We start from the raw sequence: 26,512 nt of genomic DNA on the forward strand, positions 1-26,512 counted from the left end.
AATACGATTATCTGTACCTGCGGCTATGTTAACCATCTACTCTTTCCAAATCACATTTTCTACTTGTACAAAAGGCATATTGCCACAGTCGCCATCAACAACTTCATCCAAATATATTACGAAATTCTAAAGTTTTTAAAAACAACATTATCCTCATCGTATGTTTTGTAGCCGGATGTGATTGGGCGAACCGCCCTACTTATCGTACAGTGCCGGATTATCGTACATTGTCGATATATCTACCCACACGCAAGGACACGCGCATATTTACTGATTGAGGACGTGAGATAATGCTTAACTGGAAAATCCGACATTGAATGGGTGTATTGTGTAGCTCATCTGCTTCGTAATCTCATTTGCAAATTGATCGAATTGTGATTCCAAGCACATTTGATGTTTTGTTATATCCAAAGTAGTATATGCCGTGTGATAATTAATATAACTTGGTTGGTTTGAAATATTGCCTGTAATTTGCAAGTTCAAATTAGTCCAGAATAAACTTGATTACCATAGTTGCATGGAGTGACCAGGTCGTACAAATGTTTGTGGAAAATAATCCTGGACTGATCCATTACAGAGAAGGGGTACAGGTTTTCCTGGAATGATCCATTATAGAAAAGGGTTACAGGTTCAATCATTACCTAACCTCACCTCAGACTATTTCATGTTAAAACGGAACTGATCTGTGATGCAGGATCGACCCAATACCACATCCGTCATGAAGATCCGAGATAGAATTGTTCTTATGTATCCTACCAGTGGTTGACATAATGAGCATCTATCTGGACAGTCGGGATATGCATCAGCCACGTCGGGATACGCATCAACCACGTCGGGATACGCATCACCCACGTCAGTGAGCTATACCATCGATCTGTATAGTCGGGATACGCATCAACCACGTCAGCAATCTATACCATCGATCTGGACAGTCGGGATACGCATCATCCACGTCAGTGAGCTATACCATCGATCTGTATAGTCGGGATACGCATCAACCACGTCAGCAATCTATACCATCGATCTGGACAGTCGGGATACGCATCACCCACGTCAGTGAGCTATACCATCGATCTGTATAGTCGGGATACGCATCAACCACGTCAGCAATCTATACCATCGATCTGGACAGTCGGGATACGCATCACCCACGTCAGTGAGCTATACCATCGATCTGTATAGTCGGGATACGCATCAACCACGTCAGCAATCTATACCATCGATCTGGACAGTCGGGATACGCATCATCCACGTCAGTGAGCTATACCATCGATCTGTATAGTCGGGATACGCATCAACCACGTCAGCAATCTATACCATCGATCTGGACAGTCGGGATACGCATCACCCACGTCAGTGAGCTATACCATCGATCTGTATAGTCGGGATACGCATCAACCACGTCAGCAATCTATACCATCGATCTGTATAGTCGGGATACGCATCAACCACGTCAGCAATCTATACCATCGATCTGGACAGTCGGGATACGCATCATCCACGTCAGTGAGCTATACCATCGATCTGTATAGTCGGGATACGCATCATCCACGTCAGCAATCTATACCATCGATCTGGACAGTCCGGATACGCATCAACCACGTCAGTGAGCTATACCATCGATCTGTATAGTCGGGATACGGATCAACCACGTTAGCAATCTATACCATCGATCTGGACAGTCGGGATACGCATCACCCACGTCAGCAATCTATACCATCGATCTGGACAGTCGGGATACGCATCACCCACGTCAGTGAGCTATACCATCGATCTGTACAGTCGGGATACGCATCAACCACGTCAGTGCCCTATACCATCGATCTGTATAGTCGGGATACGCATCAACCACGTTAGCAATCTATACCATCGATCTGGACACTTGGGATACGCATCAACCACGTCAGCGAGCTGTACCATCGATCTGTACAGTCGGGATACGCATCAACGACGTCAGTGAGCTGTACCATCCGGTCCTGTTAGTCACCTCGAAAGGTATTGAGTACAGCGCGCTATACATGATACAGTGGAAACCGCATAAGTAAAGACCGCTTAACTAAACAGACCGGATAAGTGAACACTATTCTTTGGTCTTGGCAAATTTCTTCATTAATTATCACTATTAAAGTCCCGTTAACTAAACTCGGACAAGTAAACAATACCGCTTAACTAAACGTCTTCTCACGGTCCCTGGAAGTAAATTATTTAATAAAATAGACCGGATAACTAAATTAGCGATCACCACAAAATCCGACATGAGGGGCACGTGTCAGTCTCCAGCTAAACAAACATCCTACTTACAGCTCGCTGGCGTCATGCAGTTGACAATACAATGACAACTGGAAGCCAGCGCTGATAACTTAATTGTTCATTGTTACATATGCATACATATGCATGCTTATGGTTGTCATTTGCAGGTCTTGATGAGTTTGGATAAGTAAAATACCTGATAAGTAAACAATTTTGGCGAGTCCCTTCAAATGTTACTTATCAGGTTTCTACTGTACATTAATACAACAGATTTCTTGTTTATCTGGCCGTCGATAGAACTACGATTGTTGTTTTCGTTCGTTAACATACCACTCAAACTTTGCCAAGTATTAAGCTCTGACAATACTAGCTCATCCAACAAATATAAATGACAATATCCCGGTATTCAACGATTGGGTAAACACACAGCACACACACAACACACGATGACGTGAAAAGGAAATTAAAAGGAGAATGCACGTGGCAATAAATAATTGTGACAATCATGTGAAAATATAAGGTCCAGCGGGAGTTAACATTCTGTCAATAATATCTGCTGGAAAAACAGTTGTTGAAGAAACAATCATGTCGTTATGTGTACAAGTTCACATCTTTAACGGAGGGCGGGCACAACGTTTACTGCACGTGCCACACCAGGCTACTAGATGGACAGCAACCAATCATGTCGTGATGTGTACAAGTTCACATCTTTAACGGAGGGCGGGCACAACGTTTACTGCACGTGCCACACCAGGCTACTAGATGGACAGCAACCAATCATGTCGTGATGTGTACAAGTTCACGTCTTTAACGGAGGGCGGGCACAACGTTTACTGCACGTGCCACACCAGGCTACTAGGTGGACAGCAACATATTGGTTGGTTGGCTTGTTGTTTAACACTGCACTCAGCAATACTCCAGCTATATTACGACGGTCTATAAATAATCGAATCTGGATCAGAGAATCCAGTGATCAACACCATGAGCATCAATCTTCGCAATTGGGATACGATCTCATATGTCACCCAAGTCAGCGCACCTGACCTCGTTAGAAGCCTCTTCCGACAAGGATGACTTACTGAAGATCAATTCTAACCCAGATCTTCACGTGTTTGACAGCAAAAGAGGGTGGTCTCATAATGATTTAGTCACCATCTGACTCACCCTCTTCTTCTTAATAGCTTGTGTCACTGCTGATGGTCAACATATACGTTGGACTGCTGCTTGCTGAAGTTCATCACGTGACCAGTATCTCGACTCGTTTGACGGCTTTGGTGGCTACGCTGTCTCCACTGTTAGCAGACCAAGGGATTCATTTATTATCTTTTCATCATCCCCACAGTTTGAACATTTGACGATAACCGATATCAACTCCATTGGGTTAAGATCGCCGTGGTAAGGGGGAGGTCGTGAGACGATGTGAACTTTGATATTTGACGCAATTTTCAGTTATATACACAGGGTCAGATTTCTCTGATTTCATAGAGGTGTGGCTTTAAAGGCCTGGACGAAAAGGCCACATTCATTCGTTGCAGCCACGTCAGAGTACCTCCTTTGAGGCAATTGACCATAACAACAATATGAACTCAGGAGGCAAACAGAGACCAATCTATTTTTCTCACCCACTCCAGAAATACTATGACTTTCAGTGTGGTAGTCCCCGTTGTCATTGACCTTGGCGCGAGGGTCGAAGTCACAGCCTTGGAGAAAACATTGCCAGCACGGAAACTGATAAGTCTTTCATCTCTTCCCATTGGTAACTTTCCCCCAGACTTCTCCCAGTCCCCACTGATTGCTGGCCGTGCGAGGGGCATTTAGCAACGACTCGTCCAGGACAACAGGCTCATTTTATACGTTTCTGCAAGGTATTTAGAAAATAACAATTTCGGAGACAAACGATGAGGTCCGATTGTTCACACAACACAGACCCACATTTTAGCGTCTTTGTATGTGTACCCTAATGTACTGAACAGTTGACATAGCCTGTATTTTGTAACACCAATGTTCATGTTTCAAGGTAATTCTTCAAGAGTCTCAGTGTCATGTACGATGGTCGTTCATTGAGTTTTGCAACTTGGCCATTTGTATTTACCCAAACAATGTCAACTTGTGGCAGGTGTGGCACCAGCCATGACATCAGGCTGACACGTGTCATAACAAGTTCCAGACACAACAATAAGTTAGATATGATGGCTTCATTCACCTACGGGTGGTCACAATCATGGATTCTCTCAAACATGAACAACGCGCTGTAATAAAGTTCCTTACCAAGAAGGGAAGCAAAGCAAAAGAAATCCATGATCGCATGTGTAAAGTGATGGGTAAGGATGTTCCTGACTATTCCGCAGTTTGGTCTCTGAAGTTTAAAAGGGATCGGGAGTCCATAGACGGTCAGTAAACAGTAAACCATAGCTATAGAATGATCTTTGTCTGACCGACGAATGCAAGTATCTGTACTTTCTAAGGAATTCCAAGTATCAGTTGGAACTGTTGAAACCATTATTCATATCAGTGTTGTAAACTCCCCAAAATTCCGGCCAGACAACCGGTCTGGTAACTCTCAAAAGTTACCAGACCGGCTGGAAAGTTACCAGTCCAGAATTTTCAGGATTAACAGTGATTTTGAAGCCTATAAAAATCAGTAGGCCAAATGTCCTGAGTGGGTGTCTGGCGATAGGCCATTGACCTAAAGCTCTTTTTGACATTTTTTAAATCCCAATGGCATCATATAACTAAATTGTTAATGACATTTAACGTTGCAAATTGGATTCTAGATATACAGCAAAATTAAAGATCTAATCCCACTGTCGATAAATATGAAATTTATTTTTCTAACATTTTTCAAATAATACAACTACAACTTAAATAGATTGAGTTTTTAATGAAAATGCAAGCATTTATAATGTCCAGAAATATCACAAAAGAAGCAAAAACTATGACGATTTTTTTCCATTTGTGACTTGTCATAACATCCCTGTGCCTTTTTCTTTTATATTTTCATTTTTACGTAATCAGAAAATTATTAAAAGCCACTGATATCGGGAAATAGGCGACCATACATATTATTTAAGAAATCTTTAAGATTTCTTATAAGATTTCTTAAATAATCGCCTATAATATATAGATTTCTTAAATAATATGTATGGTCGCCTATTTCCCGATATCAGTGGCTTTCCGCTCGGTAACATGACACAACAACGGAAAATACCTCCGTTTTCGAAGCTTCGTATGAATAACATGCGAGGCGAATCGTTTGATGGCGGGTATCGTTCGAAAGCTCTGAACATCAACAATATCACTATACCCTTGCTGAGTATTTTCACAGTTGTAAGAAGCGATTTTATTGGATAAAGATTGGTTTCTAATGACGCTTTTTCGCCACAGTCTGCTATAAGAGTCGTGATTGGTCAAAATCAGACACGTGACATGAGGCAGCCAATCATATTACGGCAATGGATACTGTCCTCGTAAACGAAAACTTTTATATTTAGACGAAAGTTTTGGGTAAAATAATGCTATTCGGAACATATTAAGCACGAAATCGCTATGTATACGTAAATTATGGAACTTATTGGACGTATCGTGCTAGGTTATGACCTGTGACAAAAATGCTTCATGCATATATTTTCGCATTAAACATCGTGTCCAAGCGTGAAGATTGAGGCAGCGAAAGCCGAGATGTCACTTGTCAGTGACTTGACTCGCATTGCATGATCGCACAAAAAGATGGAAATAGTAGTTTTATATGTACGTTTGACAACTTTTATGAATGCTATTGTTGATTTTATTCATTAGTTTATTCAATTTATTTAATGATTTCCTTGAAACATTGTTACATGCGGGTGGGGTCGGGAAAGCCCGTTTCTGATTGTCCAATGCTTAAAATAGCAGCCAATCGCGCAATCCATTACATGTACATTTGGTAGCTTAGTGTGATAAAAATGGATGCGTAAATACATACACGCCGCGGAAACATGATCAAGATTTCGTGGTTAGTTTTTGATGAATTCGTAAATGATAATGTTCGTAATTTATTAGGTCCAATATGTGAAAATAACATCGAAATTATCGATCGGCACAATAACACGTTTTTAAATGTTTTTAGTCATTATATACATTACAAAATTACGCTGATTCAACAGCCAGACCATCGGGCGTGCAACTTTATAAAACTGACCGTCCGGTCGCAAAACAGACCGTCCCGGACGGTCGGGCAGGCGGGAGTTTGCAACGCTGTATGTAAATATGTGTATTGAGGGGGAATAGAGATTACATTGAAAAATAAAAGTGCAATTTTCTGCGACATGGTCTTATATTGAAGTTGCAAAATATATTGAACGCCCCTCGTACATCTGTTCTGAATGCAGTGCACTGATGTTTTTCTGAATTGATATTGACATGCTCCCCACCTACTTTCGGTACCAGATTTCCGGCGACATCGTATATTCAAGAATCAGTTCTGGTTCCAAATTGCGCGACCGCCTAATATGACTTTACTAGACCGAACCAAGACTAGTGTACAACCATGCTTGGCTGTCACGGCTCTTGACAGTCGTAATAGTTGGCTAATTTGGGGATGTTTAGATCCGATATTTGTTATTCCTGCAAGGATTGTCGGTTCCTTACTGTTAACTGACAACCATGAGACCATTCGAAAAGGTATGAAACGTTGTTTGTCACCGAAAGTACTGAGGTCTCGCTAAGTGCCGTGACCTACTTACGGGCCCAATTGACTTGCCGTTGCGTGTATTTATCGGGTGCCATCGATAAGGAAGGATACGCTAACCTTTTTGCAAACAGCTGCAGTCCACACAATCTGATAGTGATTCATGGTATTCATTGTTACACTGGCTTAAGGTCATCTTTGACCTGAAAAGTGAATCTGTGCACACAGAAAATTCCTTAAGAATTGGAATACAACACAGAGAAGACGAAATGATGTAGACACTTTATAAGCTTAAGTATCGGGCAACAACAACATGTCAAAAGAACATGAACAATATCCGTAACGATGCCGTCAGAAGTTCAAAATTCAGTAGAGGGTCACACGACGAAGTCACAAAGTCAATAACGGGTATGGCCGTCATGCGCGTGAAGCACAGCATCGACGACGCATATAGGCTACCAAATGAGCATTGAAGGCCTGGGGAATGGTTTGGGACGTGGTCACTGCCGTCTGGAACCTGTGTCTGAGATTATTCACCCGAATCCACCTGTCCTGTCTTGGCGTCGTTACTCGGGGACGCCCAAAACGTGGGTGGTCGGCGACGTCATTACTGTTTCCATAACAAGTGGCCAATGCAGATACGATGGCATTGGAAATGTGCTGCCACCTGTTGTTGGCTCATGCCTGCTCGAACCATTCCAATGGTTTCGTGACGTTGAGCAGATGTTAATTTTGGCATGATGTGCATGTGAATTCTCATGTGAATTTGTGAACGTTTGAATGACCAAAGATCAAGCTTTCGACAGTGACAGCAATTTCTGAGTTTCACATGTTGTGTGCAGCTGCACAGGCTGCACGTGCAGTAACACATTGCAAGTTCATAGGCCACCATGAATGACGTCACGTCGCTTGGCACCTGCATGAGCGTTTGATTGTCTCCAATACTTGCTATGTTCACACCTTTATTTATGTATAAAGACACTGCCTGTCTATCTTTATATTTTCTGTGTGCACAGTTTCTTTATGTGGCCAGTATACATGTACTATTTAACAAGACATGACAAACGATCTCTTTATCCTATATTGACCCTTTTATATTCATTTCAGACTACTGACGAAGTCATTATTGGGTTGCCATGGCAACCACTGCGCACAGTCCGCCGTGGTGGAAGTGGGTGGTGATGGTTGCGTCATTCTTCGCGTTGCTCCTGGGGGGCACAGTGTCCTACTGTGCAGGTGTCGTCCACGTCGCCCTGCTGGACTACTTCCACGAGGATATCACTGTCACGGCGTGGCTGGGGTCGCTCTTCGCCAGCATGTTTGCTCTCACAGGTGACTAGTGACATGTTCGATACCCAAGCTGAAGAACACTTGATCAGGCACTTAAACACGATGTTCTGCATAATCAATTCAGTCGATAAAACAGTTATGGGTAGAAAGTTGGTTCGTTTACCAATGGACGTGGCGCATTAACGAGTACAGGTAGAGCCTGAACTTCACGTCCCATTTTAAATGAAAATGGACTCTTCCGTTCCACACAGAACGCCCAGTGTGCCAGCTGCAGTCGGTTGCTGTTTGGTGATCTCTGTTGTGCAATGACCGTGCAAAGGTTCGATTGTCTCAAATGATTGATGACAGAGCAGTTGGAAATGGAACCATGAACGTAAAGGTGTATCACTTTGACTTCAAGGAGACCTGCACGCGTAGTACCGCACAGACTGACCTGGCTACTGAGTGTTACTGAAGTGTGAAACATTTCCACCTGCGGGACATCCTAGACCCCATGGACATCCAACAGTCCAGGTTCCCGTTCCTCTAAGCGATCGTAGCGATAAGATGGTCGTAACACCCACACTTTCGCATAGACTAACTGTTGTCCTAGCGCTAAGATGATCGTAGCTCCCACACTTTCGCATAGACTAACGGTTGTCCTAGCGCTAAGATGATCGTAGCTCCCACACTTTCGCATAGACTAACGGTTGTCCTAGCGCTAAGATGATCGTAACTCCCACACTTTAGCATAGACTAACGGCTGTCGTAGCGCTAAGATGATCGTAACTCCCATACTTTAGCATAGACTAACGGCTGTCCTAGCGCTACCATCGTCTGGAGAAACGTGACCTTGGACTGTTGTGATGACCAGGGTATTATCGGGACATATCTAGCTTCAGGCCATGATTGATGTACCAAAGTTGGGAAGGATTGCTTCGTCGTCATCGTTGCACCGATTGACTGTTTTAACTTTTGACCTCTCATTAACCTCTCATTAATGTTGTATCTCTCAGATCGCTATGTGAAACCAGGTCCTGCTGTTTGTCTTTTCGAGTACTTGTCATTAAATGCTCCACAAACAGATAAATAAAATGCAGAAAGGAGCTATATTTCTTGTTCAAATGACGTGTTTGAATTGTTTGGTGGTTAACTTTCCCCGTAGGAGAGCAACTAACTCGCTTCAGAGTAAAAGAGCCTAGGCGCCTCTGGAATATGACAGACTGCACTGTGCTCATGGCATCAACCATTGGTCTGCAGGCCGTGACTCGATCACGTGCAGAAAGTCCTTTTCAGAATATTGCTGATTGTTGCACTAAACAAAATCCTTCCACCCACCTGATTTGACATGAAATGATAAGCCTTCCATTAATATATTGTTACACTCTGTTCAAGGTCCTATTGCCAGCTTGGTGATCAACATGTTCAGCTGTCGAACTTGCGTCATGCTGGGCGGTGTCCTGGAGCTGGTGGGGTTTGCCTGTAGTGCTTTCGTCACTGAGATGAGATGGCTCTTCCTGACCTACGCTATTCTTGTGGGTAAGGACAGTATGCATGAAGAGGAATGACGGGCAATATTTATGGGAGGGAATGAAGGGCAATATTTATGGGAGGGAATGAAGGGCAATATGCATGGAATGAAATGAAGGGCAATATTCATGGAATGAAATGAAGGGCAATATTCATGGAATGAAATAAAGGGCAATATGCATGGAATGAAATGAAGGGCAATATTCATGTAAAGGAATGAAGGACAATATGCATGGAATGAAATGAAGGGCAATATGCATGGAATGAAATGAAGGGCAATATGCATGGAAAGAAATGAAGGGCAATATTCATGGAATGAAATGAAGGGCAATATGCATGGAATGAAATGAAGGGCAATATTCATGGAATGAAATGAAGGGCAATATTCATGGAATGAAATGAAGGGCAATATTCATGAAATGAAATGAAGGGCAATATTCATGGAGTGAAATGAAGGGCCATATTCATGGAAAAAAATGAAGGACAAAGCGCTTGGAACGGAATGAAGGCATGTGGTAACATTCCTAAAAGGTGAAGAGGTTTTCACTTACACAAAAATATCTTGTTTTATGAGCACTGTGAAGCGCAATAGTGCAGTGATAAGGCGTCTGCCTATCACGCTGAAGGCCAGGGTTCGATCCCCGGAGGCACCTAGGTTCGGGTCCCGAGGTGGGCACATTGCGTAGTATCCTTGGACAAGATACTTAGATCCACATTGTCTCAGTTCACCCAGCTGTAAACTGGGTACCCGTGAGGATGTGCTGGAAATGTGAGTGTTTAGTTCATTACGCCTAACAGGCAGCATGGCTTTATGATCCCTAGGGAGTTGAAAAAGTATCAAAAGTACGATAGCGTCCTATGACCGGGGATAGTGATGTCCGTAACGCCGTGAGCAGGCAATGTGTCTCGATATGAGCGCCATATAAGCGGACTATTACTATTATTATTTCTCTGTTCGTCCGGTGGCCTGGAGCACGTGGACAGCTTGTCGACTTAAGGCCTTAGCGGGTTTCCAGTTCATCGGTCCTTGACAAGGCGGTCTGTAAGGTTCCGGTCATTAACGTATTGCGTCTGCAGAAATCCGCTCCAGAGTCTGCAAATCACAGAAAGATACAGTGAACATGGGGCTGGTGTTTCGGATGACTTTGGGCGTCCTATATCTGGCAGTCATTTTGCTAGCTGACCTTTCCTCCGCCCCATCTGTTAATTATCCCACACCCATGCTGGCTGCAGTATGCAGGGAATTCGTCTAGTTGCAATATGGCTGTCTGTCAAGCCATTGTGAGGTGAATAGCTCCTTTGCCTGATGTATGTATCATGAACACACTTATATCGACGCTCCTGCACTGTGCACTGTGTGCCACGCAGCAGACAAACAGGGAAACTCACTCACACACAGAGATACAACATATCACCCACAGACACAACGAGACAGACAGCGTAGCGCAAACACAAGTGCATCAGGATATACGCAAGAAAGCACAAAAAAACAAAACACCTAAAGAGATAAACACACTTGTTTACCATCTATGTGAAACCCTTTCACGCCGTCATGACTTAGCAGTGTCGTAATCATTTTACGAGTCTTAGTCCCTTTCTGTGAGATATAACTTATCATTTCATCATGCACGCTCTCCTTCATTTCAATAGAAGCATTATCTGTGTCTATGTGAAGTGGCGATCTACACCGTGTTATCTGATTGAGATTCATTGGTTGCTGCTTCTGTAATGTTGCGGCAGGGCAAAGCAGCTTTACTTATTGAACTCACAGAAGATGACTTCCACATACTTGCTTTACACGACGCTAAACACCCAAACACAAACACGCCACTGAACACCCAAACACACACACACACACACACCCCCGACACTGAACACCCTAACACACGACGCTGAACAAACACACACACACGACATTGAACACCCAAACACACGTGACGTTGAACACCCTAACAAACGTGACGTTGAACACCCTAGCACACACGTAGTTGAACACCCTAGCACACACGACGCTGAACACCCTAACACACGTGACGTTGAACACCCTAACAAACGTGACGTTGAACACCCTAGCACACGCGACGTTGAACACCCTAGCACACGCGACGTTGAACTCCCTAACACAAATGACGTTGCAAATCCTAGCACTCCCGACGCTGAACACCCTAACACACGACCTTGAACACCCTGACACACACGACGTTGAACACCTTAACACGCACAGACACGACGCTGAACGCCCTAACACGCACAGACACGACGCTGAACACCCTAACACGCACGCACACACACACACACGACGCTGAACATAGTAAGATACACACGACGCTGAACACCTTAACATGCACACACACACGACGCTGAACATCCTAACATATACAACGATGAACACTCTACCACGCACACACACACGACGCTGAACACCCTAACACGCACACACACACCATACGACGTTGAACAACCTAACACACACGACGCTGAACACCCTTACACATACGACGTTGAACACCCTAAAACACACACACACGACGTAGAACACTCTAACACACACACGACGCTGAACAACCTAACACACACGACGTTGAACACCCTAACGTGCGCACACACACGACCCTGAACACCCTAAAACACACACACACGACGCTGAACACCAATCACACACACACGACGCTGAACACCCTTACACACACGGCATTGAACACTCTAACACACACAGGAGGCTGAGCACCCTAACATACACGACGCTGAACACAAACAACACACACACGACGCTGAACACCGTAGCACACACACACACATGCCGATGAAAACCAAGCACAAACGCCGCTGAACAACCTAACAGAGAAACACACGATTCTGAACACCCAATCACACAAAAGACGTTTACCCCAAACACATAAAAGACAAACACACCACGATGAACACTCTAACACATACACAATGCTGAACACCCTAACACACACGACATTGAACACCCAAATACCCTAACAATCACACGACGCTAAACACCCTACCACTCACACGATGTTGAACACCCTAACACACAAAATGGCGAAGCTGAACACCCGAACACAGAGACACACGACACTGGACATCCCCCCCCCACCACCACCCCTTCCTCCAGTGTGATGTAGTGTGTGGAAATGTGTCAGTTTGTGATGCAGTTTTTCGTAATGTGTGATGCAATGTGCTGTAGTGTGTGTTTTACTGTGTGTCACGGTGTGTGATGCAGTTTGTTGCATTGTGTGATGCAGTGTGTGTCGCAGTGTGTGGTGCAGTGTGTTGTAGTGTGTGTCGCAGTCTGTGCCAGTGTGTTGCATTGTGTCACGATCTTTTTGTGTCAGTGTGTTGCTTTCTGTGTGTCACTGTGTGTTGCAGGTTGCGTCAGAGTGTCTCACCGTGTGTTGCAGTGTTTTGTTTCAGTGTTTTGTTGCAGTGTTGCATTGTTGCAGTGTGTCGCAGTGTGGTGCAGTGTGATGCAGTGTGGTTCAGTGTGGTTCAGTGTGGTTCAGAGTGTGTCACTGTGTGTCGCAGTGTGTCACCATGTGTCACCGTGTGTCGCGGGTGTGGTGCAGTGTGGTTCAGTGTGGTTCAGTGTGGTTCAGAGTGTGTCACCGTGTGTGTCGCAGTGTGGTGCAGTGTGGTTCAGTGTGTGTCACTGTGTGTTGCAGTGTCGGTCAGTGTGTTTGTTCAGTGTGTGTCAACGTGTATCGCAGTGTGTAGCAGTGTGTGTGTCACCGTGTCATCGCAGTGTGGAGCAGTGTGGGTTGCAGTGTGGTTCAGTATGGTTCAGAGTGTGTCAGTGTGTGTCTCCGTGTGTCTCCGTGTGTCACCGTGTGTCGCAGTGTGTCGCCGTGTGGTGCAGTGTGGTTCAGTGTCTTGCAGTTTGTTGCAGTAAGTGTCACAATATATGTTGGAGTGTGTGTCACTGTGTATGTCGCTGTGTGCCGCAGTGTGTTGTAGTGTGTGTCACACTACAGATCAGCGGTAGGTCTGGTCCAGACTCCATTATTCTATTTACGTGAATCCTCTCAGGGTTCGTATATCAGGTGTGGCATTGTTTACGCATAGGTTTATTATGCCCTTCTTTCCAGAATGGTGCCTTGAATATATATATCATACATACAACTGAAAAAAGGCTTGACATAACAACCTGCTGGACCAGATCATCTTGTGATTGACATTATGCAGATCAATCCACGCAGTTTGGATACTGTGTCAAACCCGAGTCATTCAGACACTTCTTACGAGAAGCACATGTCGCTGGGTACATATACCCCAACTCTCCACGGGTGACAGTCAGTAACGGGGTCACCCTATTGTCTGTGTTCCAGGTTTGGGGGAGGGCTTGGTCTACACCGGGTCCGTCGTCCTCCTGGGCTTCTACTTCCGAGACCAGGTGAGTGAGTACGTGAGTCCACTGGTCAGATGGAATTAATTGCCCCATGGGCATCTGCGTACCCTGGTCAGCTGTGAATCCCACATACACTGTTCCTGGGTGACCTGATCCGTCATTGTCTCCTGCACCGAATGTTGATGACAAGGATTTCTGAACTGACGCCTGCCTTAAGAGTTACATATATTACGGCCGCTTCAAGCTGATGCTCGCTCAGCGATATGTGTTGTATGCTTTCTGAAAACACTAATGCGAGATGGTAAATTGTCAATATCGCATCTCCTGCAACCGCCTTCCTGAGTCACATGACTGTTTTACACTATATCACTTCCTTACACTAAGTTACACAGACGTTTGAGGAGATGATACACAACGGCGTATCTCACGGGTAACAAAGCTAGGGTAACACTTATTCATGCTGTTTATCATATTATATAACGGATATATATAGTTAACAGATTTTATCCATCCGATAAAAGCATCCGACAAACGTGATGTCAAGATCTGACAACTATGCATATCTGATCTCTACTTCTACTCGCCATACATCGATGCCGTGAAAGAAGCCTCATTTAGTTAAGTTTGCGCCTGATGTCTGAATATATCATTAGAGATAAATTGCATGGTATGATCGTCCTTCTTGCAGTTGGTGAGTATATAACGAAGCATTCAACATACTTGAAGGGCAGTTCTTTTATGTAGATTCTAACACCGTTATCAAGTTTAACAATTCACACTTTGCATTATAACGGTGTTGAATTGATATCGGTGAAGGGTTGTCACGTAAGGGGGAGGAACAGGCGGCCATGTTGGCGTCTTCACGTGGCATGTGGATGTCCAGACCTTGTGTTCCATCATCGTCCATGCCAATCACGGCACTTTGCATTGATCATTACATTCACCGTTACATGGTATTCCATTCGCTGTCACATGGTATTGCATTCACTGCCACACGGCATTACTTTCACTGTCACACGGCATTACATTCTCTGTCACATGACATTACATTCACTGTCATATCACATGGTATTGCATTCACTGCCACACGGCATTACTTTCACTGTCACACGGCATTACATTCTCTGCCACATGACATTACATTCACTGTCACATGACATTACATTCACTGTCACATGGTATTGCATTCACTGTCACATGGTGTTACTTTCGCTGTCACATGACATTACATTCACTGTCACATGATATTACATCTACTGTCACATGGCCTTACATCCACTGTAACATGACATTGTATTCATTGTCACATGGTGTTACTTTCGCTGTCACATAACAATACATTCACTGTCACATTGCATTACATCCACTCTCACATGACATTTTATTCACTGTTATATGACAATACATTCACTGTCACATGGTATTACATTCACTGTCACATGGCGTTACATACTATGTCACGTGACGTTACAATCGCTGTGAGATGGCATTACATCCACTGTCACATGACATTACATGCACTGTCAAATGGTATTGCATTCACTGTCACATGGTATTACATTCACTGTCACAATGTATTACATTCACTGTCACATGGTATTACATTCACTGTCACATGGTATTACATTCACTGTCACATGGTATTACATTCACTGTCACATGGTATTACATTCACTGTCACATGGTATTACATTCACTGTCACATGATATTACATTCACTGTCACATGGTATTACATTCACTGTCACATGGTATTACATTCACTGTCATATGGTATTGCATTCACTGTCACATGGTATTACATTCACTGTCATATGGTATTGCATTCACTGTCACATGGTATTACATTCACTGTCACATGGTATTACATTCACTGTCACATAACGTTACATTAACTTTCAAATGACGGTATATTCACTGTCACATGACGTTATATTCACTGTCACATGATATTACATTCACTGTCACATGACGTTACATTCACTGTAACATGGTATTACATTCACTGTCACATGGCATTACATTCCCTGTCACATGGTATTACATTAACTGTCACATGGTATTCCATTCACTGTCACAAGACATTACAAATCACAGACATTGCAAGTTATGTGGAGGGTGCCTTCGACAAAGGCTTGTACAAAACTCACGTATACCTCGTACTTAGTATTAACTAAAAGGAAACTCACTCCGCTAATAAAAACTGTGTTGTTACAGGTGAGCTTAGTGACTGGCGTGGGAATGGCGGGAGTTGGGATGGGCACCTTCTTCCTCCCTCCACTGACTCAGTATCTGCTGGACAACTACGGACTTAAAGGATGCTTCCTCTTCTTGGGAGCAATAGCGTTCCACGCAGTCTTGTTCGGGGCACTCTTGAGACCGTCGGAACTCGAGACGGAGTTAGCGGTCAGTGCTAAATCAGGGAAGTCTGTCTGTCAACGAATCCTTACTTCTTTGTGTGGACGATGTGACCGGGTAGGTGAGATGTTCCACCCAGCATTTCTCCTGCTGCTGTTGGCAACGTTCTCCTTCAGCGTCGGCAACTTCATCTCCTACCTCTTCCTCCCCGACATCTTCATCAAACAAGGTTCTTCTCCTCAAGAAGCTTCATTCCTCTTCTCCATGGTAGGAATAGGAGGAGCCCTGGCAAGACTTCTCGGGGGGTTCGCTGCCAATGACCCAAATATAGGACCTTCTGTTCTATTCTCAGGAACATATGGTGTCATAGCAACGATAGACTTTTTCATTTGGCCGATGACGAAGACAATGGTGGGGAAGGTAGCGTATGCCTTTATGTTCGGCCTGTATGCTTCAGTGGGCTGGGTGCTAATCAACCCCCTCACTCTACATATCGTTGGGGTGAGGAACTTCGCCTCTGGATACGGGATTGCGATGTTAGCCTCAGGTTTAGGTATCCTGATTGGACCTCCAGTAGCAAGTAAGTGCATTCTGTTGACAATCTGATTTCTGGTATATAGTATTTGTCTGCACAGTTCCCAGGTGTATGACGGCGATCTGGAACAACTGGAGTCTGAATCAGTGATGGCCACCGAGAGTATCAGACATCAGGGATGTGGTATGTGGGGAGCAAACTTCGTACCAGGGTTATCCACGATTATAAGACATCGTGGTTAGGCCGGTGGTTGTGGGGGGTCCTGTCTCAAGCAATAAAAAGGTTGTAAGGAATGTATGGCCAACGTGTCGTGGCCAACGAGTGCTCATGTTACTATGATATGTATTGATGCCGTACTCAGCATTATGAGTCAGGACCAGCCATCACGTGACTTATGTTGATCCAGTTGTAAATAAAGCACCATCAACCAGGACACATTCAGTCGCCTCTCAGCTTAGGCTGCTTCCTTGAAATCATGATGGTGATGATGGTGATCCGAGGGATCCAGGGTGGTAACAGGCTCCCCAGCATTGCCATACATAGACGCGACTAGAAGTGAGTGAGTGAGTTTAGTTTTATGCCGCACTCAGCAATATTCCAGCTATAAGGCGGCAGTCTGTAAATAATCGAGTCTGGACCGGACAATCCAGTGATCAAGAGCATGAGCATCGATCTGCGCAATTAGGAACCGATGACATGTGTCAACCAAGCCAGCGATCCTGACCACCCGAACCCGTTAGTCGCCTCTTACGACAAGCATGGGTTACTGAAGATCAATATTCTAACCCGGACCTTCATGGGTAGTACGACTAGAATACATCGGTGATGAGGATCGATGACGTCGTACGATGCTGCTCAACATGTCAATCACTGCTTTGTCCTGACTTGATTATCCACACAACGTGAGATGCTATGTAAGTTATTCCCGACCATAACATACAGGACTTGCTTGTCCCTGTAACCACTTGGCGGTACGGGCTTCTGGAACATTGTTTAAAATGGACACTATGGTTTTCTTTCACAGGTATAATTGCTGAAACATACGGAAAATACCAAGCAGCCTTTTACTTTGCTGGTAAGTACCTTTGATGGCAATAGGACAATTGGAGACGATGTCACGTGGTGGCTGAGGTCTGCATTCCGCTTCGTCCAACACATATAAATGTACATTTCGCGTTGTAAGCTTCGTCCAACACATATAAATGTACATTTCGTGTTGTAAGCTTCGTCCAACACATATAAATGTACATTTCGCGTTGTAAGCTTCGTCCAACACATATAAATGTACATTTCGTGTTGTAAGCTTCGTCCAACACATATAAATGTACATTTCGCGTTGTAAGCTTCGTCCAACACATATAAATGTACATTTCGCGTTGTAAGCTTCGTCCAACACATATAAATGTACATTTCGCGTTGTAAGCTTCGTCCAACACATATACATATACATTTAGCGTTGTAAGCTTCGTCCAACACATATAAATGTACATTTCGCGTTGTAAGCTTCGTCCAACACATATAAATGTACATTTCCGCGTTGTAAGCTTCGTCCAACACATATAAATGTACATTTCGCGTTGTAAGCTTCGTCCAACACATCTAAATGTACATTTCGCGTTGTAAGCTTCGTCCAACACATATAAATGTACATTCCGCGTTGTAAGCTTCGTCCACATATAAATGTACATTTCGTGTTGTAAGCTTCGTCCAACACATATAAATGTACATTTCGGGTTGTAAGCTTCGTCCAACACATATAAATGTACATTTCGCGTTGTAAGCTTCGTCCAACACATATAAATGTACATTTCGGGTTGTAAGCTTCGTCCAACACATATAAATGTACATTTTGCGTTGTAAGCTTCGTCCAACACATATAAATGTACATTCCGCTTTGTAAGCTTCGTCCAACACATATAAATGTACAGTTCGCGTTGTAAGCTTCGTCCAACTCATATAAATGTACATTTCGCGTTGTAAGCTTCGTCCAACACATATAAATGTACATTCCGCGTTGTAAGCTTCGTCAAACACATATAAATGTACATTTTGCGTTGTAAGCTTCGTCCAACACATATAAATGTACATTTCGTGTTGTAAGCTTCGTCCAACACATATAAATGTACATTTCGTGTTGTAAGCTTCGTCCAACACATATAAATGTACATTTCGCGTTGTAAGCTTCGTCCAACTCATATAAATGTACATTTCGGGTTGTAAGCTTCGTCCAACACATATAAATGTACATTTCGCGTTGTAAGCTTCGTCCAACACATATAAATGTACATTTCGGGTTGTAAGCTTCGTCCAACACATATAAATGTACATTTCGCGTTGTAAGCTTCGTCCAACACATATAAATGTACATTTCGGGTTGTAAGCTTCGTCCAACACATATAAATGTACATTTTGCGTTGTAAGCTTCGTCCAACACATATAAATGTACATTCCGCTTTGTAAGCTTCGTCCAACACATATAAATGTACAGTTCGCGTTGTAAGCTTCGTCCAACTCATATAAATGTACATTTCGCGTTGTAAGCTTCGTCCAACACATATAAGTGTACATTTGAAACACATTCTTACCAGATCACTCAAATGGTTAGATCCCCAACCCCTACCCCCACCCCTTCATTACTGAAACGATGTATCCGCAGTTGAAAGTACAATAATATTTTACCCAAAATTGACTAATGCCTTTATCATATAATTGGTGGATATCTCTGTTATCTAACGAACTAGGATAAATATGCATACGTCATTTACCTATAAACTACAAATATAAGGTCACATACCTGTCATTTGTACACCGTGGCTCAAATAAGAAGTACAAAATTGTGATCTGAGCACATTACTTCCGGTACTAAGATGGTTCCCGCCTCTCTTTGCGTGCGCCAACTTGCGATATGCAAGATGGGGTCCAGCTCACTTCCGGTACCATATTTCCCGTGTATATTCACTATAAGACCACTTCTGGTTCCAAATTGCGCGACTGCCAAATATGACTTTACTAGACCGGACCAAGTGAACAACCCTGATTTTCTGTCACAGCTATTGACAGTCGGAATAGCTGGCTTATCGGTTCCTCACTGTCAACCGACAACCATGAGACCATTCGAAAAGGTATGAAACGTTGTTTGTCACCGGAAGTACTGAGGTCTCGCTAAGTGCCGTGACCTACTTACGGGCGCTATAGGTGCAACAAACCAGCCGAGAACTGCTCAGGCTGGGAAGGGTGCAGCGCACACGTCCTGTTTACCATGACTGGAGTGGAGAACTCTTAAGGATCTGTTGATTCCGTAAGTTGAATCAACGAGTTCCGAAGGGTCGAGCTAACTACTTCTGAAATCGACTTCACCTGATGGGTTTCGACTTCATAAATGCTTTGTGTTATTGATGGCGTCTCGATTCTTCTGTAAAATGAGCTATTTTAGTCATATGGAATTGTGTGCAATGAGCGTTACAAATATCCAGTTAATGGCTAGCTCAGAATCAACTGCAAGAAGAACAGGAAAAGTTTCCCTAATAATTTCTATCTCGATTAACAGTGCAATTAGTAGAATAAGCCAGATTGTCTGTCTGACTGATAGTGGTGTAAATTGAACCACCTGCTACCGTGTACATCCATTACTCCTGTCTCATTGAATGATATAGTACGACTTATAAAAGGTTCACATGGGCTCCACTGGTTTTATTTATCTAAGTTCTCGAGTTTGTATGTTCTGTAGCATTGACATATGAATAAGGACGCAAAATGATGTCAGCTGAAGGTCTATATAATCTTATTACTTTACATGGTAACTGTTTTTAGCTGTTGTCTACTTGTCGACTACTATATAGATTTAAAACGGCTGCCTGTTTCTCTCAAGCATGTATGCTGATTTAGATGTCATTAATTCAATTCAATTCAATTCTTTATTGTATGAAAGGCCATAGGCCCATATACAAAAGAGATACATCTTGACAATGGCATATATAATCAACTTTCTAACTCATCAATTCTTTTCTTAACAAAAATGCATTGTAGATAAATAGGGCTACTTTGTGTTGTTTTGGAGGTTCTTTGCAGGAAAGTAAGGAAGACAATAGTTTACCGTTCATTTGAGATAAAGACAGGTGCGGTAGATACATATTTCTTAGATTTTCATATACAGAACAAATAAACATAAAATGGAATTCGTCTTCAATAATGTAACAGAATGGACATAATCTTTGTTTTTTTTCCATAGAAACATATCTTCCACGGATAATTAATAAATCATTAAGGCCTTATCTAAAACGTATAAAAGCATTGCGAATATTTCTGTATTGAAGGTGAGCAAGATAACACTCTGGCTCAAGCAACGACTTAAATTGACGATATGAATCATATCTAGAACTTTCAGTAATAGTTGAATGCCATTCCTGCTTAAACATATCAATAGCCCGCATACGAAAATGTCTAATAAACATATTTGCATTGCCAACTGTCTGTGATAACCAAATAGAATCAAAACCATATCTAAATATTAAGGTGCGAAAATGTGTTGTCCAGTTACTCTTTCCAAGATAATCAAGATATAAAAGCATATTGAAAGCTTTTTTAGGTAAACGATGTTCAGGCATATTAATTATTTTACACCAATATTTTAAACAACGACAATAAGATGATATGTACAATGGGAACCTCCCACATTCACCACAAACCATAGCATTTGGTGTTGACAAACCAACATTTAGAAACTTTTTACAGGCAAGCAAATGAATTTTTTCTGTGGTATAATACTCTTTAAAACCCAATATTTCAGATCCATACAGTAAAATCGGTTGTATCTGAGAGTCAAATAATTTTAAGTAAATAGTATTTTGAATAAGACCGAGCATAGGAACAACAGAGTGAAGTTGTAAAAGAGCTTTCTTTGCTCTCCTCGCCAGGTTAAGTACGGACTTATTCAGATTCAGCGTATGGGTAAACAATATGCCAAGGTATTTATAATCATTCACAACATTCATACGTTATCTTTAAAAAACCCATTTCTCTCTAGCCGACAAAGGACCACCTCTACGGAATATAACAATGTTTGTTTTATCTAGATTCACACTCAACTGCCATTTATCTGTATACGCTGAGAGTATATCTATTTCATTTTGAAGACCAATTACAGAGCTGGACATAAGAATGACATCATCAGCAAATAATAACATAAAAAGTTCGATTACATCGGGAGAAAGTTGGATGCCATGTTTACCAGACTTCATGATATCTAAATATAATTCGTTAATGAAAAAGGAGAAAAGTAAAGGACTTAAAATACATCCTTGACGCAGACCGACAGGACGATCGAAAAAGTCACTTACACCATAGCCACAGCGGACACATGACTTTACATTGGAATACATCGATCTTATGATACCATACATTTTACCTCTCAACCTATATTTCTTAAGCATTTCCACATTCTACCTCTATCTACAGAATAAAACGCCTTTTTGAAATCTACAAGAGCTACATACAACTTTCGCTTGCTAAAGGATAAATATCTCTCCATAATAGCATACAAGGTAAATATATGATCAAATGTTGAATAGTCCTTTCTAAATCCTGCTTGAGATTCCGGTATTAAATCTCACTTATTCGACCATTGGGTTAGCCTGCTGTTGATAATAGATGTAAACGTTTTGCCTAGTACTAGTCAGCGAACTACCCCTATAATTGTCAGGATTTTGTGCATTTCCGTTTTTATATAACGGGATAATAATAGATTGCGCCCAGACAGAAGGGAAACGACCTGTATCCAATACTCGATTGAACATTTTATCCAGGAAGGGCATAATGTCAGGTAATGAGTATTTCAGCATTTCTGAAATAACACCATCAACTCCAGCAGATTTACCATCTTTAAGACGAGACACAGCATCCAGTATATCATATTCCGTAATAGGTGATTCCAGCACAAACCTGTCAACATAATTAAACTCTTCACTTAGCACATCGCTGTCACAATCTGATAACCATTTGTCAACATCGTAAGCAATATCTTCCTTGGAAAAGAGATTCTTAAAATTACATAACCATTCCATTTGCGATATATTTACTATGGGGGTAGAGCGACTTTGCAGAGAACGTATATTTTTCAAAAATAGTTTCGGGCTGTTTAGGGAGTTATTAAAGTCAAGTCTTGACGATTGGATATCATATTTGAACTTTCTGCAAGAAGATTTATAAATGTTTCTAAGTCTGCAGTAACCTTTACGATTATATTCACTGCGATATCGTCTAAACTTTCTTAGGGCTTTCCTGCTTTCTGTCCTCGCTTGTCTACAAGCTTTATTCAATTTAGGTTTACTAGTTCCAGGATCAAAATTCTTCATTTGCCTTTTCATACTTGAAGCTGAATGAAGAAGACAATGTACAAAATCTGCAATGCCCTCTTCATGGGAATTTTCAAGTTTAGTTAATAAAGAATTATCATTGATATGCAGCATCTGTCTCAATGATGCAGTAAATAAGTCTATCTTCGATTCATCCAAGACAAATCTAAAGTCAGCGTCATGGTCATCACAATCTACAGTACGCTTAGCATGACTGCTTAAAGGAAACCTGCAAGATAACTCAAAGGGGAAATGGTCAGAGTCTAACCGATCACCAACATTTAGCATTTCTACAAACTCAGAAAAACTAACAGATGCAAGAAAGTAATGAACAACACTAGAACCCCTTTCTCCTACATAAGTAAACTCGCCGCCTTTGTCACCTTCAACTCTCCCGTTCAATATATACAGACGACAAACATAACACAAATCCAATAGAATGCGTCCAAATCTATTAATAGTAGAGTCATGTGACGCCCGCTGCTCAACAGGGGCATTGTCTTCATCAATATATACATCATTATTACCAAAGTCTACACTTTGCTCAAAGATTGGATTACTTTCATTAGCTGTGCGAGCATTAAAATCCCCACAAAGTAATACATTAAATAAATAAATGTATGGCGAAAATTGGAATGCAAATAGTGATATCTACCTCAATACAATTATAATATTTAACAGAATGTATCCAAATGGCATTGCAACATACATGATTTAGACTATTATATAGTGAATGTTATAAAGCAACAGTTTATACATCCGTCCTGCGACCACAATCCCTGCAGTTCACACCCACACCCCAACCACACCCCACCGCAATCGCGACCCCAACCCCTGCAGTTCACACCCACACCCCACCAACACCCCACCGCAATCGCGACCCCAACCCCTGCAGTTCACACCCACACCCAACCCACACCCCACCGCAATCGCGACCCCAACTCCTGCAGTTCACACCCACATCGCGACCCCAACCCCTGCAGTTCACACCCACACCCAACCCACACCCCACCGCAATCGCGACCCCACCCCCTGCAGTTCACACCCACATCGCGACCCCAACTCCTGCAGTTCACACCCACATCGCGACCCCAACTCCTGCAGTTCACACCCACATCGCGACCCCAACTCCTGCAGTTCACACCCACACCAAACCCACATCCCACCCACATCGCGACCCCAATCCCTGCAGTTCACACCCACAGCCAACCCACATCCCACCCACATCGCGACCCCAATCCCTGCAGTTCACACCCACACCCAACCCACATCCCACCCACATCGCGACCCCAATCCCTGCAGTTCACACCCACACCCAACCCACACCCCACCGCAATCGCGACCCCAACCCCTGCAGTTCACACCCACACCCCACCAACACCCCACCGCAATCGCGACCCCAATCCCTGCAGTTCACACCAACGCCCCACCAACACCCCACCGCAATCGCGACCCCAACCACTGCAGTTCACACCCACACCCAACCCACACCCCACCGCAATCGCGACCCCAACCCCTGCAGTTCACACCCACATCGCGACCCTAACTCCTGCAGTTCACACCCACACCAAACCCACATCCCACCCACATCGCGACCCCAATCCCTGCAGTTCACACCCACACCCAACCCACACCCAACCCACATCGCGACCCCAATCCCTGCAGGTCATACCCACACCCCCACCCACACCCCACTCACACACCACCCACATCGCGACCCCAATCCCTGCAGTTCACACCCACACCCAACCCACATCCCACCCACATCGCGACCCCAATCCCTGCAGTTCACACCCACACCCAACCCACATCCCACCCACATCGCGACCCCAATCCCTGCAGGTCATACCCACACCCCACCCACACCCCACTCACACACCACCCACATCGCGACCCCAACCCGTGCAGTTCACACCCACATCGCGACCCCAACCCCTGCAGTTCAAAGTGACCAGCGAACACTTTAACCTCTGTGCTACCCACTTAAAAGGAACTGCTTGGTTTAATACGCTGAATTCGTCATTTTCGTTACAGGTTCAACATTCTTCGTGTCGTCCATGTGTGGTCTGATGATAATGTTGCTGAAGAAGACGCAGTCGGACGTGCCAGAGGAGAAGTCTGACATCCCGGAGTTGCAGAGTCTGACTGACGGGAAAGATCATTTCCATCACGTTGATGAAGTCACTGTCGTCATCAAGTGTCCCAGCACAGACAATCATCGCAGTCCAAGTTCACCAGGCGGAACTGATGACATGTGAGTGAGTGAGTGCGTTCGTGCGTGCGTTCGTTCGTTCGTGCGTGCGTGCTAGTGAGAGGACGCTTTGGGAGGTATTCCAGTTATGACAGGGTTTTTCAGTTGAATGTGAGAGGAAAATAGTAACGATCTTTTCTGACAAGCCCTTTATTGCAAGCCCACACTGCCCCTGGGTGTATCGAACCTGGATGTACGGAAGAGATTGCGAAACGAAACCAGTGTTTCTCTCAATAGTTTTGATGAAGATTCTTCTCAAGCTCAGTATCAACTCCTTTGCTTCATATCTGTGTTGGATGTACCTCAGGGTTGATCACAGCAAGGCCGGTGTTTTTGTTTCCTTTACAGATGTTAAAGTGTTTGCCGTAGTCAGGTACACATCAAATATGAATTCTCAGGGTTGACTGACGGGTACATTCACCGGCGGTGTTAGTGAACGCAGTGTGCCATGTGAAAAGGCCCACCGTGTAACGAGATCAAGGAGAAATATGACCAGTGACAATCATTATCTATAAACATCTACATGTAACAAGCTGTGGGCGACTAGTTTTATTATTGATCTCTGGCATACGTGTGTTTTGTAGCTTTAACTTAGATATGTAATGTTCAGTTGATGCCACGGAACCCTTATCATCCTAGTGACGTTCGTGGTTTTGTGATCACTGCCGAATGCAGGGAGAGGTTGCGGCATATTTATGTACTATGTGTGGTGTATATATTAGTTACGAAATCATGTCACGTGATGAATTTATATAAATGTGCTGATGTCGTTTACTGACACAGAATAATAAAAAATACCGTTTTTGCTGACATTTATCTCAACAACGAAGAGGAAAGTAGGGCTGTTTAATGTGTTCTTATTCATGTTATTAGAATACCAACAAACTCGACTGACCACACACTGCACTCGGCTCTGTAATGAAACTGGAAATATTTGTTATGGATGACAC

The 26,512-nt window shown here is 43.3% G+C and overlaps 1 protein-coding gene across 1 annotated transcript; it reads left to right on the top strand.

Moving 5' to 3' along the window:
- The first annotated feature begins 4,378 nt into the window (after positions 1-4,378).
- On the top strand, positions 4,379-26,372 carry LOC124289608 (monocarboxylate transporter 12-like). Its single transcript, XM_046726201.1, has 7 exons — positions 4,379-4,571; positions 8,024-8,248; positions 9,581-9,724; positions 14,050-14,114; positions 16,286-17,006; positions 17,986-18,036; positions 25,346-26,372. The coding sequence occupies exons 2-7, from the start codon at positions 8,053-8,055 to the stop codon at positions 25,567-25,569; spliced, it is 1,401 nt and encodes a 466-aa protein (XP_046582157.1). The 5' UTR covers positions 4,379-4,571; positions 8,024-8,052; the 3' UTR covers positions 25,570-26,372.
- The last annotated feature ends 140 nt before the right edge of the window (positions 26,373-26,512 follow it).

This window comes from Haliotis rubra, unplaced genomic scaffold (assembly GCF_003918875.1).
Source record: "Haliotis rubra isolate DU_JTF1 unplaced genomic scaffold, ASM391887v1 Scf444, whole genome shotgun sequence".
Lineage (NCBI taxonomy): Eukaryota > Metazoa > Mollusca > Gastropoda > Lepetellida > Haliotidae > Haliotis > Haliotis rubra.

Bases quoted from the DNA above. Each gene is read 5' to 3' on its own strand.
- LOC124289608 (XM_046726201.1), top strand. From the start codon at position 8,053: ATGGCAACCACTGCGCACAGTCCGCCGTGGTGGAAGTGGGTGGTGATG. The intron at 9,725-14,049 runs GTAAGGACAGTA...TCTGTGTTCCAG, and splicing joins GACCTACGCTATTCTTGTGG to GTTTGGGGGAGGGCTTGGTC. The intron at 18,037-25,345 runs GTAAGTACCTTT...TTTTCGTTACAG, and splicing joins AGCAGCCTTTTACTTTGCTG to GTTCAACATTCTTCGTGTCG.